Here is a 16,554-nt window from a genome sequence, read left to right on the forward strand (position 1 = left end):
GAGGTCACATGGCCAAATAGATCGGATCACCGCATCCTGACGATGTGATGTCACATAGTTCAGATTCCATTCCTAGCTCCCTGCAGGACTAAGAAAGTCTGGTGCAGGAACCCCAGCAGGAACATTCTAGCAAAATTCAGGATTTCACTAGCCAAGAAAAACCGACTTCTAACCCGTGGAGGGAGTAACCTTATAACTCAAATTTCTACAAGGACCAAAGGGGCACAGAAGCTGAGGAAGAGAAAAGAAAATGAAAGAACACTCCAGAGAAAAAGATTTTCTTAAGGAAAGAAGAGAAATAAAGTTTCTATAGTAGAAACTTGTCTCTGTATTCTCACTCATGCTCTGGTTAAAAATGAACTTTCTGGAAAAAGTTTTCATCCTTGTAATGACCTTGCTCACACAGACGTGACTTTGGGGTGGCCTGAGAACACACACAGTTGTGAGATTGACCTTGTTCAGAATGCTTGGGGCAAGCAAGGTCCTTTCCTCAGGGATCCTTTCTGCTCAGCCAAGGAAGGAACAGTGAAGAGCCAGGGACCCTTCAGACAAACCCAGGTCAGACAGGCTTCCCTCTAACCCCAGGTGACATAAAAACCTTCTTCCTAGAACCTTCTGCAGGAAGAAACACCTCCACCCACTTTCTGGCTGCCACCTTGTACCTCATGGTCCAGGTCACTCACCCTTTTGACCTTGTCCCCTAACATAAAAAGATGGTTATCACCACACTACTGCCAAGCCACAATCATGCTCAACAATTTGTTTCCTGCATTTAGAGAACTAGAAAAACCTTCCTAGAGGAAGTGACAGCTGTAATCTCACTGAAATAAAAGGGCAGGAGCAGCCAAGCGGGAGTAAGAGATTGCTCTAGGGAGGGCGCATGCACAAAGTTCCAGGGGTGTGTGAGAGCGTGATGCATTCTGGGAGCGAGACTAAGCTCACTGTGGCTGGAACAGAGATGGGGAGGTGGCGAGAGATGAGGCTGGGCGGTGGGGGACAGGTGGGGACCCTCCAGGTCCTTAATCCTCAAAGTGTAGCGCACAGACCAGTGGCACTGGCGCTGCCTGGGCGCTTATTAGAAATGCAGAACTTCAGGCCTGATTCCAGATTTATTGACTCAGAATCTGCATTTCAAGATCTCCCAGGGATCTGATGCACAATCACGTTTGAGAAGACCTCCTCTAAGTACAGTCAACAGATTAAACCTGAGAGGGGTAGGAAACCTCGGAATGATTAAGCAGAGGAATCACCAGATTAAGACTTGTGCATTAGAGAGATGATTCTTGCCACAAGGTGGAAGAAACGTGGGTGAGTTAGTAGAGAGCAAAACTGGAGACAGGAGGTCAAGTGAGAAGCTGGTGCAGCTGGCCTGGCCAGAGGTGGCGCCATCCTGCTTGGCAGGAGGATTTAGGGATGGAATGCTGTGGATGGATTTGATGGACAGCAGAGAAAAGCATCAGTGAGATGTGGCAGCTAAGGCTGCCTGGGGAGGCCCTGGAGTTTCTCTCAAATGCAGCCCAACGACAGTTCAGCTAGGGTGGGGCAGGGAGGGAAGCTGGCAGGTACCAGCAGGGTGGGGGCGGCAGTATCAGTGGGCGTGGGAAAGCAAGAGGCTCAAAGACAAGAGTCCCTCTGTGCCTGCACATGTTGCCCAATGCAGAATGCCAGCCGACTGGTTTTACACCCACTCCACGTATGTCCCCTGCAGCAGCACTGCTGTCACACACTGACTCACCCTCCAGCTTTACAAGCCACATGCAAAGCAGGAAGACCGCCTCAGGTTCTTGGGGGAAAATCCAGAAAATCGTGTTATAACAAGGACCATCACTGTTAGAGAAATCTAATAGAACCAGCACCTCTTTAAAAATCTAAACAAAAGAGAGTAGGAAAGAACTTACAAGCAATACATAGTAGTGAAAAAGAACAGAATCTTTCTGCTTCCTGGAAAGAACAGAATCCCTCTGTACCTGAGGCACGGTGCTGAGAAGCAGAACTCACCTAGCAAGACACCCACCTTTTGGACAAGTCAGGAGCAGAGGAGTTAAAAGCCAAAGGAGGAGTTCCCATTGTGGCTCAGCCATAAGGAACCCAACTGGGGATGAATGGGTTTTTTCCTGGCCCTGCTCAGTGGGTTAAGGATCTGGCGTTACTGTGAGCTGTGGTGTAGGTCACAGATGCAGCTCAGATCTGGCGTTGCTGTGGCTGTGGCGTAGGCCGGTGGCTACAGCTCCGATTAGACCCCTAGCCTGGGAACCTCCATATGCTGCGGGAGCGGCCCAAGAAATAGCAAAAAGGCAATAATAATAATAATAATAATAATAATTCCCTGTTTCAACAGCACAGGGCATAACTGACCCCTCTCCCTGCAGCACTTTCCTCTCTGGGCTTCAGGGACCCCACCTTCCTCACAGCAGGTGTCAACTCCTGTGGCGGGTTCTTCCTTCAGCGCCCCACCGTGGAGGTCCCCCTGTGCTCTGTGTGGGGCCTCCTCCACTTCCCACGCAGGTTTCCTGGTCCCACAGGTTGAAATGCCTCTTGTGTGCTGTGATCTTCCGACCTATCTTCTGAGCCGTTGGCTCTTCATGGGGACATGGCCCGCACCAAGCTCATGAGCCCCTCCCCCAAACCCAGGTCCCCAGTTTCCCGGGCTCCACCACCGACCCTTCCGCTTTCCTGATTCCCCATATACAGGCAATGTGGTTCTGCCTCTAACAACGCCCCCCCACTCCCCCGCTCATCACACTGGCGTCCTTACCAAGCTCAGATTATCTGTCCTCTCTCCTCTGGGCCTTTGCACTTGCCATTTCTCGTATTTGAAAACTTTTTCTCCAAACGTTTGCAAGGCTGGTTCCTCTCATTCTTCAGGTTACCATCACAGGTGTCACCTCCTCCTAAGGGACCTTCTCTGACCACAGTACTTAGAATAGGCCCTTGTGGTCCCCTCTCCTGTAGTCTGTTGTTTTCCTGAACCATCCATCACACTCCGAAGGTGCTCATCTGCTTTCCTGTCTGCTGCCCATCTCTCTGTGCTACAAAGTGAGAGCCCCAGGCAAGGGTCTCTCATCTGCTCTGCTCACTGCTGCATCCCCACAGCCCAGAACCAAGCCTGGCTCTGAGCTGACCTGGAACTGAGTTACACCTGGAACTTGGATCCATCACCTGCCCAACAGGTGAGGATTAAATGAGGATGTAAGGGCAGAAAACAGCATAGCTGCTGGTAGGAATTCCACAGCGCCTGAGCTGTCATTACCTCCAGAGCTTCCAAGGGACCTCATGAACCTGCCTCATGCCTGCCACCCAGCTTATACCCGCTTTCCTCCTGAAACAGAGTGGCTGGTTCCACCTTGCTGGATTCGCTACCAACATTCCAGAGAGCAACCATATTTAATTTTGATAACTTATAAAACCAGAATAAAACTGGGAAGTGGTATTAGCCTCTGCTATGACAAGGGACAATCATGAAGTAAGAAGCAAAACCATTTGGACTAAAGCTTAGAGGCAGAAACTGTGGGCACCAAGAAACAAGCCAAGGACATATTTTATCAGGAAGCTATTGCCACAGGCAAATGAGAAGAAACTTCTACAGGCATGAGGTGAAGGCTGTGTCTAGAGCCAGACTGTCCAGTATGTGTGACATGGATCAAATTCATGTGCTTCAATTTCTTCATTGTACAACAGGGACAACAGGAGCACTTGGCTCAAAGGGTTGTAAACATGAAATGGGTCATCTAGATAAGATGCTAGGAATAGTGCCTGGCATGTGGCAACATTCGATGCATTTCAGTTATGATTATTCCAAGTAATCTAAAAATTGGGAGTGAGCCAAGCTATTTAACTACCAACTGCCAAGTGCACCTAAAAACAAACTGTCAGGATTCCCATTGTGGCTCAGTGGGTTAAGAACCTGACACACTGTCTGTGAGGCTGTGGGTTAAAGATCCGGCGCTGCCATGAGCTGTGGTGTAGGTCGTGATGCCACTTGGATCCTACATTGCTGTGGCTGTGCAGCTGCATCTCTGATTTTCCATATGCTACATGTGCAGCCATAAAAAGAAGGAAAAATACCCCTGTCTTTCTGAGTTTAGACATAGTGAGGGTGTGTCATTAGGTCTTTGAGGAGGGGCAAGGTGAACTCTGAGGGCGGCAGGGCTGTGGCTGTGCTGCTGGATTGAGAAGACCCACTGGCTGGGGGGGCCAGTTTTGATCTGTAGGATAGAGGTCCCGTATACAGGGCAGCACAACACTGAAGACAGTGTTTAGGGAAGTATATCCAGAAAATATAAAGAACTGCTGCTCAGTAACAAAAACCAATCCAATTATTTAAAGTAGGGAAAGGAGGAGTTCCCATGTGGCTCAGCGGGTTAGGGACCTGGTACTGTAACTGCTGGGGCTCTGGTTACTGCTGTGGCACAGGTTTGATCCCTGGCCTGGGAACTTTCACATGCTGTGGGTGTGTCCCCCCACCACCACTGCCCGCCAAAAAAGCTAAACAGAATAGGGAAAGGACATTTCTCCAAAGAAGATATACAAGTCACCAGTTAGCACAGGAAAGGATGCTCAACCTTAGAATCATGAGGGAAATGCAAAACAGAACCACAATGGGATATCACGTCACACCATTAGGATGGCTATTATCAAAAAATCAAAAGCCAGTGAGTGATAGTGAGGCTGTAGGAGAAAGTGGAACCATTGTGCATGGCTGGCGAGAATGTAAAATGGCACAGCTGATGTGGAAGACTGGCAGTTGCTAAAAAATTAAACATAGTATTACCCTATGACCCAGTCACCCTGCTTTTAGGTATTTACCCCAAAGAACTGAAAGCAGGTTCTCAAACAGATGTTTGTACACCCACGTTCAGAGGAGTACTACTCTCAGTATTTAAAAGGTGGGAACAACTGTCCAGCTGTCCATCAAGAACTGAATAAACAAAATGTGGTCTAATTCCACAAATATCATTCGGCCGAAAAAGTGAGAATCCTGCCATTTGTGACAACATGGATGGACCCTGAGAGCAAAAGACTTACACTATATGGTTCACTCATGTGAGGCACCTTGAGTAGTCAAATCCAGAGGCAGAAAGCAGTGGCTGGTGGCCAGGGGCTGGAGCGAGGAGGGACTGAGAGGGGCTGTTTAGTGGGGAGAGTGTCTGTTTTGCAACATGGGAAAATTCCAGAGATGGACGGTGATGCTGATTACACAACAGTGTGAATGCACTTAGTGCCACCGAACTGGATGCTTAAAAATGATTAAGACGGTAAATTTTATGTGTATGGTACCAGAATTTTTTTAAAAAAGAGAAAAAACAAATAAAAAAAAAATCAACCTCATTATAGAAGCTTCGTTCCAAATTTCAAATATTTGTTCAAAAGAGAGTTATTTAAGGAACCCCCACTAGTTCCCAAGCCCTCTGTTGGGAGCTACGAGAGGAGACAGAAAGGTGACGCTGAGCGTCAGGAGGCTCACACTTCCCCACTTACGGGCCCAGAGCACAGGGAAGGCGGGATGGAAGAAGATGAAACTTGGAACTAAATAACCAAAACAAAAAGGCACAGTGGGTGAGGAGTCTCCCGACTGGGGATGCGGATGAAGGCAGGATGAAGGCAGATGCCAGCGCCCTAATCACAAGACTGGAGAGAAGGAGACTATTTAAACACAACGTGTCATCAAGGAAATCAGGAGCAGATTAACTAACACCTCTGGAAAAGTCTTGAACATGACAGCACAGGGTTGCGACAGAGGGAGAGAAAAAGGAAAAGTCGGGTGCTCTCAATGAGACATCTTCCCCAGCAGTTCTGTACAAAGAGAATTACTGAAATTCAGCAGAATGAAATCCACTCCAGAACCACCTGAGGCTGAGGGCTCCTGCAAAGTAGCTTTTCCCTCAGAGATTTTGCATTTAAGATTATCCATGTTGGGGAGTTCCCTGGTGCCCTAGCAGGTTAAGGATCTGGCACTGTCACTGCAAGTGGCTCGGGTTCAATCCCTGGCCCAGGAACTTCCACATGCCATGGGTTGCAGCCAAAAACAAAAGACTGAAAACCATGTTATTGGCGTTCCCGCTGTGGCGCAATGGGATCGGCCATATTTCTGGAGCGCTGGGATGCAGGTTCAATTCCTTCCCCGGCAGTGCATTAAGAATCCAGTGTAGGTCGCAGCTCAGATCTGAGCCCTGGCCCAGGAACTCCACGTGCTACGGGGCTGCCAAAAGAGAAAACAAAACCAACAAACAAAAAAACAACCCACATTATTCACACCATGACTTTCCTCCTTGAAACATGGTAGGACAGGGAAGCTGGCCAAGGGCCCCTCATCCTGGAGAGGAGACCTGGGAGGGAGGGGACCATAGGGAGGGGCTCAAGGCTGAAGTCATTCTTGCTTTTTCCTCAGGCACATCAGAGGCTATTCCAAATATGACACGTGACATGAAAAGGAAAGCTTCACTCACTCACTTGAAATGCAGAAATATTTATTTTGGTTTCCTTCATTGTTTTTGGAAATTCTGTTTTGGTTTATAAAACATAGAAATAGCCAACACTTAAAGCAAACATTCAAAACCCCAAGGTGACAAATTATTGACTTTTTGTGCAATTAAGAATACATGTATGAAGTTAGGCTACCAAATAGTGTTATTACAATGATGATTCTTTAGTGCAAACCCTGGTGTGCTTGTATAATACATGTATTTACGTGTCTAAAAACAACTGCTTTCAACGTATAAATGACAACTAAATTCAGTCACAGGTGGCAAAGACTTGCAGTTAAGTGAAATGCTGCTAATTTCCCAAATTAACTTAAAAAAAAAAAAAAACCTTGAGACATTAACCCTAGGAGATGAGTTTTTCAGATTCCTATGTCCTAGAATTTTGGCTTGTCAAATACATTTCATAGAAATCAGGTAGCATTATGATAGAAGAGCATTTATCACTGTCCATTTCAATAAGTACCCAAGTGTATCTATTCCCTTAATATTTTTAAAGACATGCCTTGCCTGAGAGTTTATTCTGGGGGGTGGGGGGTAAGCCACTTAATCACAACATACTCTTTTGATATGAAAACCACATTAAAGATCCATGGCCATCAGACAGAGCGACTGGTTCAGCAAAGGTTACATGGACAGTTATTTAGGCGTCACAGTTGAACACGGTTGATCCAGGTAATTATTTCCTTCTTGAAATGCTCGTCTTCACTGCAGAGTCTAAGGCAGATTTTTCAATAACCCTTGGGAAAGGATGGAGGGAATTGGGTCTGGAGGAGAGGATCAGAGAATATTCTGCTCTGTGGGTGCCAGGATCCACCGACTCCAGTGGTAGCTGTCTGTGCTGAGTTGGGTCTGCCCTTTGCTTCACTGGCAACCTTCTGATCCGACGGGAATGACAGGGGTCAATCAGAGGGTTGTAGGAGCGAGTGTGAAATGGGGAAGGTGGGGGGCGGCAGGGATGTTAAAAAAACCCTCTGGTCCATTTGCGACATCCTTCAGCCGGGACGGTTCCCTCCAGTGCACGGTACTCTCCAGAGCAGCAGACAGCTGCAGAATTTGCAGCAAGCAGCAGACGTCTCAGAAATAGCAAAGTCCTAACTCCTTGGTTAGCAAAACAGGGAGACAGAAGTTTTCACCCACCTTTTATAACTGAGGACGTTGTAAATAACTTAGCACATTGATAGTTTCCCCTTAACAATTTTTTAAGGCTCATTTTGGAAATTGTGTATCACCGTGAACACGGTCTGCGACGTGAGGTGACCATAAGGCCGTGCTCCATGCCCTCTCCTGTTCCTATGACGAGAATCAAATCTGAAAGAGCGAGGCAGACAAGGTGCTTCTTCCCTATACTTGCTGCCGTCGAAACCACCCTGTGAAGGCCATTGGCGGAAGGGGACCGCAGAGGCGGTTTCTCCCACCTTCCTTCCCCACATTAGACTTTGACGGTGGAATAAAGTTCATCGATTTGTGACCTGAAATAATTCCGAAGCTCTGGCCTTTTAGCCTTCATTGTCGGGGTCAGAAGGCCGTTGTCGATGGAGAATAATTCAGGGTGAAGACTAATACCTCTGACCTGCAAAGAAACCAGGCTGTTAAAAGGAGGGAGGGGAGGTCCCTTCGTGGCTCAGCGGTTAACGAACCCGACTAGGGTCCATGAGGATGCAGGTTTGACCCCTGGCCTTGCTCAGTGGATTAAGGATCTGGTGCTGCTGTGGCTATGGTGTAGGCCAGCAGCCGTAGCTCTGATTTGACCCCTAGCCTGGGAACTTCCATAGGCCACAAGTGTGGCCCTAAAAAGCAAACAAACAAAAAACCAGGAGGAAGGGAGGTTGGTCGGACACTTGAGCCTGAAAAGCACTTAAGCCTTCGCAGAGAGAGAGAGAGAGAGGCTTCCGGGCGGTCCACACCAGCCTCTCATGCCAGGCCCAGCTGCGCTGTCACCACAAGGGCAGAGGCAAGGCCTGTTCTTAGGACAGAAGAGGACCGCAGCCTGGCCCCCAGGAAGAGAACTCATACCCCGGTTACAGGAATCCCCTACCCACCAAACCACTCCATTAACCCTTCCGCACGATGTCTTTACAGCACCTCGTCCTCTTCCAGAACCTATTCGCCAAGGACATCCTCCAGTCAAGATCCCGTTTTACAGAAACTCATACACTTGGATGGAAGGCTTACCTGTTCAAATGATTTGAGGCCAGCATCCCTCCCCAATCTCAGCATGTCTTCAAGAATAGCTTTTTTGACATCCTAATGAGGTAAGAAAAAGAAGAGCCTTATTCCTGTATGTGTCTGCTCTGTGTGTGTGTGTGTGTGTGTGTGTGTGTGTGTGTGTGTGTGTGTAGGCAGTGGGGGGCGCTGCACTTTGCACTTCACGCAAAGGCAAGAGCAGAAGGGGCCCTAACCCACCTTGTTTCTGCACAGTTCTTCAAAGGAGCCTACAAAGCCTCTCTTCTGGGCCCAGTGGCCTAGCGTCTCAACGTCTGGAACCACAATCGCTATGAGAAATGCCTTCAACAGAGAGAATGAGAGATGACACGGCTCGATCCAGATGCTTTAAAATCGTTCTTTATTATCTGCATCGTGTGCCCCTGAGGGATCTGGTGGAAGGTCCTGAGCCCCCTTCAGAGCGTGTTAGCAGCACTGGGAGTCCACGAGGCAGGTTAAGAACTCCTGCCTCTTACATACAGATAGCAGTGGGAATTTTGTAGTAAACGTTTTAAAAGAACCACTGGAAATCAAAATCTAATAAAATTCTGATTTTTATTTACTTTTTTTTTTTGCTGCACTCATGGCATGTGGAAGTTCCCAGGCCAGGGATCAAATCCTCACCATAGGAGTGACCCTCACCATAGCAGTGACAATGCTGGGTCCTTAACCCACTGGGCCACTAGGGAACTCCCTAATTTTTACTTTTGTGTCTACTTTAAAAAATAAAAGTCAAAATAAGCAAACGAGGGGATAGATATAAAAAAGCTGTTTTAAAAAAAGAGAAAGAAAAAAGTATGAAGATTAATTTTTTTAAAATTGCTGCATTTTACTTATTTTTATTTCTATTTTTGCCAATGCCCATGCCATGTAAAAATTCCCAGGCCAGAGATAGACCATACCACAGCAGCAACCTGAACCACTGCAATGACAATGCCAGATCCTTAACCCACTGTGCCACAAGGGAACTCCTGTAGATTCATTAAAAAAAAAAAAAAATCTCCAGTACCTCATTCTTTACAGTTTAGTGACAATGAAACTAAATAAAAATCAAAGGCATGGAAAGGTTCCAGGTCAAAGAAAATTAGGTGCATGCTCAAAGAAGAACAGGTGTGTTTTCTTATAAGAAAACATTCTTCTCAAATTATTTAAAAATCTTGAAGTTCCCGTTGTGGTGCAGTATAAATGAATCTGACTAGTATCCATGAAAAGGTGGTTTTGATCCCTGGCCTTGCTCAGTGGGTCAGGGATTTGGTGTTGCTGTGAGCTGTGGTGTAGGTTGCAGATGCTGCTCGGATCCCCCGTTGCTGTGGCTGTGGCATAGGCCGGCAGCTGTAGCTCCAATTCAACCTCTAGCCTGGGAACTTCCATATGCCGCACCAAAGAAAAAGCAGAAAAAAATACCAAAATAAAGTAATTTAAAAATCTTAAGATTTGTAGAAATATTAATCCTCAGGAAACCAGACCCCCTTTTCTTTCTTCCCACCAACTGCTCAACATTTTGGCAAATGATGTTTCATTAAATATTGACCTGAGTTTTCAACTTTAAGGATATGTTGGCTTGGAATCACTATTTGTTCAAAAATGTGGAGTTCCTGCTGGGAAGCAATGGATTAAGAATCTGACTGCAGCGGCTCAAGCCACAGCTGTGGCTCGGATTCAATCCTTGGCCAGGGAACTTGCATATGCTGTGGGTGGGGCCATGAAAAAAAAGATGTAGGAGGCACATCATATATCATATCATAAATAGTTGGATTTAATGTTCCAAAATTCTAAACTTTCTTTTAACCCGTATATCAATATTTACCTTCATAATTAAGTTATAAGCTTATTTTACCCACTCCCCAGTATCTTTATCCAACTTCCCTTGGAACAGCAGACCACTCTACGTAAAATAAAAATAGGGAAATTCAAGAGAAAAAAACTTTTCTGGATAAGAAGTGCCAAGAATAAGAGGCACAAATTTCTAGTTACGAAATAAATGGAAGAAAAAAAGTTTAAAAAAAGAAACCCCAAGCAGCAAAAAACCAATAATGTGTCAATAACATTCCTATACGTCAGACACGAAAGGCAATTCACATGTGTTGCACACTACCCGCTGCATTTAAAGGCCCTGGACTTCTCAGCACGAGCCAGCAGGCACAGCGCTCACGGCCCAGGCAGCACGTACCTGCAAGCTCTCTCCGTGGACAAACACCTGAGCCACAGGCTCACTTCGCAGGTAGATGTTTTCGATCTTTTCCGGAGCGATGTACTCTCCCTGTGCCAGTTTGAAGATGTGCTTTTTCCTGTCTATGATCTTCAAAGTGCCATTCTGTTTGGGGGTGGGTGGTGAGCTGTGAGCAAGTCCCGGGGGCTGCCCCACCCCCAGCAGTCACACAGAGCACCAGGCACTTCCTGTGCACTGTCATTTAATCCTAATAACCTCCAGCAGGGGTCAGCTGTCAACCCATTTTATAGAGGGGGAAACTGAGGCTTAGAGGGACGAATATCTTGCCCTTGGCCATCAAGCCAAGTGGAGAGACAGAGGAGGGACCCCGGAGCCCCCTCACTCTACCTCAGCCTCAGCCACCTAGAGTGCCCACCTGCTCCCTTCACTCGGCCTCAAGTTGGAGTCAGGTCAGGACATGGGGGCTCCAGCAACAGGCTCAAGCCGTTCGAGAGCAAATGCTCACTTCTCTGTCGCTGGTCCAGGGCAAGGAAGGGAGGGTGCTGCTCCTGGCCCTGTGGGCGGTCAGGCGGGGGGTGGGGTCGACTGCCCGCATGATGGCTGTGGGGATGCTAGGATCTCTGAAGGACCAGACTCGCCCAACGCCAGGTTGCCCACCTCTGGTAACCAAAACACCATCCCTACCCTGGCTCATTCTCCCCTTTGAAAGGGACCTGCTGGAAGGGTCCGAGAGTTCCCTCAGCCCAGATGGTTCTCTGTCTCCAAAAGGAGCCAGCTGAGGTCCAGGGAGATTATGAGATACGTTCCTTGGAGACAGAGTCAGAATTAGAACAGATACTTAATCCCTCCCGCGTCTGGAAAGGACTCAATTTATTTCTGAAGAGCCTGGTATTCTGACATGTGAATTAATTTGGGGGGGCATTTTATAAAGCAATAGAAATTTCAGAGTATATAGCACCTTAAATCTGTAAGACTTACATCTGTAAGACACAATAACAAAAACTATGCCAGCCATTTGGGTGTGTGCAATTACACACAGCAACAACTCTAAAAAGCAGTGGTTGTCACCACTGCAAGCAAGAGTGGTCAAACCTATGGCTGGCTTCTTGCATAAGTGTCTCATTGCCAAGATGGACTCTGTATTTCTCTATAGAAAATGGTTCTGAGGCTAAGTTCGAAGGAGTTGGCCTAATCCTCACCAACACTGTTTCTAATGAGATGACGATCCCAAGAAACATGTATGCTCACAAATTCTCATCGGTCCTACATTCCTGGCAGCCTACGCAACGCCCCCCAGACCTGAGCTAGGGCCTCAACGTCGAGGCACAGCACTGAGAGGTGAAAAGCCAGACACAAGTGTCTTTAGATCTCGAGCCGGAAGCAGCAACCAGAAAGGATGCCAAGTGTCAAAACAAGCCATCATGGGCTGCAGCTGAAGTGCAAATGCTTCACAAGGATGCTAAGTGAAAGCCTGTTTCCCGCAGGAGACAGGAAGGGTCTACATTCAGCCGCTCAGTAAAAGAGGAGAGAAAGTTAGGGAGCCACTGCCATGGGGGAGGTTTTCCTCCCCAGAGTGGAACAAGGGTGTCTGTGACCGGGGAGGTGACCACTCACTGGCAACCACTTTCCAATGTCCCCTGTGTGCAACCAGCCATCTTTATCCAGAGCTTCCGCTGTTTTTGCTGGGTCCTTCAAGTAGCCTTGAAACACGTTTGGCCCTTTCACACACACCTGAAGGAAAAAAACCGAGAGCAAAGCATGGGCATGGGAACTGGAGGAAAGTGGTCAAAAGGTACCAATGTCCAGTTATAAGGTAATTAAGGACCGGGGATGTCACGCACAGCATGGTGGCCTGACAACACAGTCGTGTGTAGTATTTGAAAGCTGTTAAGAGAGGAAGAGCCTAAGAGTTCCCATCACGAGGAAAAAGAGACCATTTTCTTTTTCTTTCTTTCTTTTTTTTTTTTTGTATCTATAAGAGATGATGGATGCTCAGTAAACTCACTGCAGTGATTGATCATTTCACAATACATGTGAGTTAAATCATGACTCTGTACACCTTAAACAGTGTTGGATGCCAATTAGATAAAACTGGAGAGAAAAAAATATGATCTATTTAAGAACACTGACTGGGGCTTCTCCAGAGAAAACTGTGTGTGTGTGTGTGTCCCAGCTTTTAGCCAAAGCCCTGGATTCCATGATCCAGATGGAGCCACCGGAGTCTCACTGGGGTTGCGGCAGCACCTTCAATGCTCCCACTTCCCTTCCTTAATGGCCTTGGCTGCAGTCAAATTCTAGGGTTCATGTTTGCTCTATGTTCTAGCTCAGGGGGGCTGGAAAGTCCCAGCTGGTATGAAATCACTAATTAACGAGGCCTCCCTTCCACCACTAACAGGCACCAAGGCCAAGGAGCAGACAGGAAGCTGCAGCCCAGGACTTCAGGCCCTGGAGCCTCTGTACCCCCTGGGCCCACGTCCCCATCGTGCCTGGGGGCAGAAGGTGGGTTTCTGTGCCCACACCCCTACTGCACCCCCCTGAGAGTTAGACATAAATGCACCTTCAAAAAGAAACCTGTGTGACCCCAGGGTCGCCACGCCCCATGCTGAGAAGTGGCCCTGCTATGAAGAAACCACAGTGAAGGGGTCATCTCGGGGTCTCACTCACCTCGCCCTCACCCTTGGCAGCCAAGTAATTCATTTCTTCCACATCCACCAGCTTTATAAGGCTGCAAGGCATTGGGGCGCCCACATGGCCTGTATGTCAAATAAAAGAGTGATCACTCCTAATGTGACGGCAAATATCCCCAGGCCAAATTTTTCTCATCACAAACAAGCCTACTCAGAATGAGAACAGCTAGTATAACCCCCTGGTTTCGGCTGTCCCAGTCAGTCTCCTCCTGATAAATTAATTTAGAGAGTTGATTCCTAGAAAAGAGACAGAAACATCCCAAAGTCTCTTAGGGACTTGTTCCCAAGTCTGATGCTCCAAATTATTTTTTAGGGTATAAATCGCTTTGCTGCTGACTTTAAGGGTTTCCAGGAAAACCTGGAAGCAAGTTTCCCAAAAGCCTGATCATTCCTGCCCCCTCTCCCTCACATGGATGCCATGGCCCCGTTCTCTATGAGAACAAACCTTGATCAGTCAGATGGTTCTGCCCAACATGGCCTGATGCCCTTGACTGTGGATGAATGCGTTTTATAGGTGAGTTTATGATGACAGGACAAAGCTACCTTTCACAGCTCATTTAACTCTCCTGCCAAAGGGTGCTAGTATTGGCTTCTTTTCCCCAGACAAAAATTACAGGAACCAGGTAAGTTTTAAGAGAGGCACAAATCATTCTTCCTATGTTTTGATCATTTTAGGTTAAATGTTTGATCATTTCAGCTTAAAGAAGCTACTCGTCTAAATCCTCCAGCTGGTAGCGCACCAGGGGTTAAAGAGTGAACAGACACTCTGAAAGAGGTTCATAGACAGCTAGTGTCAATCCTAGTAGAATTATGCTTCTAGAGAGCGTCTGATACTCGAAGCCATGTCATGACGTGCTCACACGGGTAATACAGCAAACAAAGCAGGGACTTCATGATCACAGTGCAGAATACACCACCCATGTGGGATGGGGTAAGCACAGAAGCTTTGCGGTCAGGCCTGGGTTGGAATCCTGGCTCCAAGGCATAAAGTTTCGTAAATTCGTATACGTTATTGTCATGCTTCTTAGCCAACAATCAATCCTTTCCTCCCAGAGGTAACAGGGGTGTTGCTGGGCTGAAGGGCATGTAACACACATCCTAAGAGCCTAACACGGAGTCTCACCCAGGACAGGGGCTCAACCAACTGTGTTTGTCGTCCCTCTTTTGTTTCCTTTTGGGCAAAAGGACTTGAGTTTACTTCTATCTGGAGTCTCAACACCCGGTATAGCACACAGCGGGAATTTAATCAGTATTTATCGGCAAGTCATTGGGTCCAATCCATTACTGGAAAGCTTTTGGACCAGACATTCTGAACTTGGTATAAAGGCACCATCTTTAGACATGATCTTCAGGATCTATGTACATCTCTATTGCCACTCGCCCCTCTTGACAGTCAGAGCCTCAAAATCACATCCCGCTCCACCACAGGAGGTGCTTTCCATGCAGCCCCCTGGTTTGTAAGACTGGCGGCCCCAGGGCTTCATCACCCGGGACACAGCACTTGTTTAAGACAGTTAATTAACCCAATTCCAATAATTCCAACATGAAGAGTAAGGCCAACAAGGAGAGCCCGCCACTGCCTACCTGCGGTCCAGTCCCCAGGCACCGTCAGGCTGCACCCGGCTGTGCACTCCGTCTGTCCGTAGCCTTCGTAGAACTGGGTCACCAGAGAAGGAAGAGGAGGAGCAGGGGATGGTCACACCTTTGATGGGAGGCTCAGTAACCAAGGTCCCCTTGCTCCTGGCTACCGGCTGACTGGCAAATCCTCCTTCCAAACTTTCTGTTTGGCAAACTGGCCCCGCACACTGTGCTCCACTCATCACAGCAGCCGGCACCCCTGCTCCGCCTGCCAGCGCGGCCATGGCCATGTCCACTTAAACTTCCAAGCACAGGCAACAACATGAGGACAGGTCACGCTGACACACATGTCCTCCTTGTCACCCAGTCTCTGCTCCCCACCCCCAAGACAGGTCCCCTGCATGGTTTTCAGGTGGCTTCTCACATACAACTCATGCCCCCCCCCAACCCCGGGAAGAAAATTACCCAGTGGAGATGCAAAGGCACATTCTGCTTGGGTCAAAGATACATACGGGCAGACCTCGTTTTATTGTGCTTCACAGATACTGCGTTTCTTACACTTTGCAGGTTTGTGGCAATCCTGTGCTGTCATGTGATGGTTAGCATTTTTCAGTGATAAAGTATTTTTAAATTAAGGTCGATAGGCTGTTTTCTAGACATGATGCTATTGCACACCTAATGGGCTACAGTCTAGTGTAAATATCACGTTTAGGTGAACTGAGAAACCAAAACATTCATGTGACTGGCTGTACTGTGACATTCGCTTCGTGGCCGTGGTCTGGAACTGAAGCTACACTGTTGCCGAGGTGTGCCTACATCGCCTTCTCCAAGCAACCCAGGAATAACATGATCTTCCAAACACTAAGACACATGCCGGGGAGGAAGACCGCCCCCCCCCTCCCCCCCTGGGGAAGGACGTGGTCCAAGACCCTCGGCCACAGGGAGGTCACCTACCTGGCAGCCCAGCGCGGCCCTCAGGAAGGTCAGCACGGTGGCGGACACGGGTGCCGCTCCTGTGACCATCAGCCTCACTTTTCCTCCCAGGCTTGACTTGCAAGGCAGGGAGAAGACACGGGGTGAGGGTCAAGTGGCTGGAATTGGTGGGCTTCTCAGAGATTCCTGAACCCTGAGGCCCTAACCCACTGGCTTGTCTGCAGGCTGCACAGAGCTCACTAACAGCCAAGGACGCCCAGGTGGTCCAAGAGGACACCTGACTAGTTTGTTTCCACCCGAAACCACCCCATTCGCTCTTGGCAGGAATGGAAAATTAAGTAGCTCTGCTGCCTGCAGGGATTTTGAGGAATCAGAACAAGAGTGTGGTAGGTTTGTGGCACCACCACATTTGGGGGGGACATAATTCCATATTCTTTATCACTCATGCCTACAAAATTACCTCAAGGGTGACATGGTTGTTCCAGAAAAGTACAACAAAATG

The 16,554-nt window shown here is 47.9% G+C and overlaps 1 protein-coding gene across 4 annotated transcripts in view; it reads right to left on the bottom strand.

Annotated features, from left to right (window-relative positions):
- Positions 1–6,450: 6,450 nt before the first annotated feature.
- ACSL1 (acyl-CoA synthetase long chain family member 1) overlaps positions 6,451–16,554 on the bottom strand; it is a 66,207-nt gene continuing 56,103 nt past the window's right edge. For all 4 annotated transcript variants that reach the window (XM_047772346.1, XM_047772347.1, XM_047772345.1 and 1 more), the window contains exons 14-21: positions 16,074–16,169; positions 15,126–15,198; positions 13,519–13,607; positions 12,469–12,585; positions 10,855–10,998; positions 8,886–8,987; positions 8,655–8,726; positions 6,451–8,052 (exon numbers count right to left, since the gene is read on the bottom strand). In XM_047772346.1, coding sequence (XP_047628302.1) covers positions 7,912–8,052; positions 8,655–8,726; positions 8,886–8,987; positions 10,855–10,998; positions 12,469–12,585; positions 13,519–13,607; positions 15,126–15,198; positions 16,074–16,169 — 834 coding nt within the window. In that variant the 3' untranslated portion in view covers positions 6,451–7,911. The remainder of the gene's footprint in view (positions 8,053–8,654; positions 8,727–8,885; positions 8,988–10,854; positions 10,999–12,468; positions 12,586–13,518; positions 13,608–15,125; positions 15,199–16,073; positions 16,170–16,554) is intronic.

Source organism: Phacochoerus africanus, chromosome 3 (assembly GCF_016906955.1).
Source record: "Phacochoerus africanus isolate WHEZ1 chromosome 3, ROS_Pafr_v1, whole genome shotgun sequence".
Taxonomy (NCBI): domain Eukaryota; kingdom Metazoa; phylum Chordata; class Mammalia; order Artiodactyla; family Suidae; genus Phacochoerus; species Phacochoerus africanus.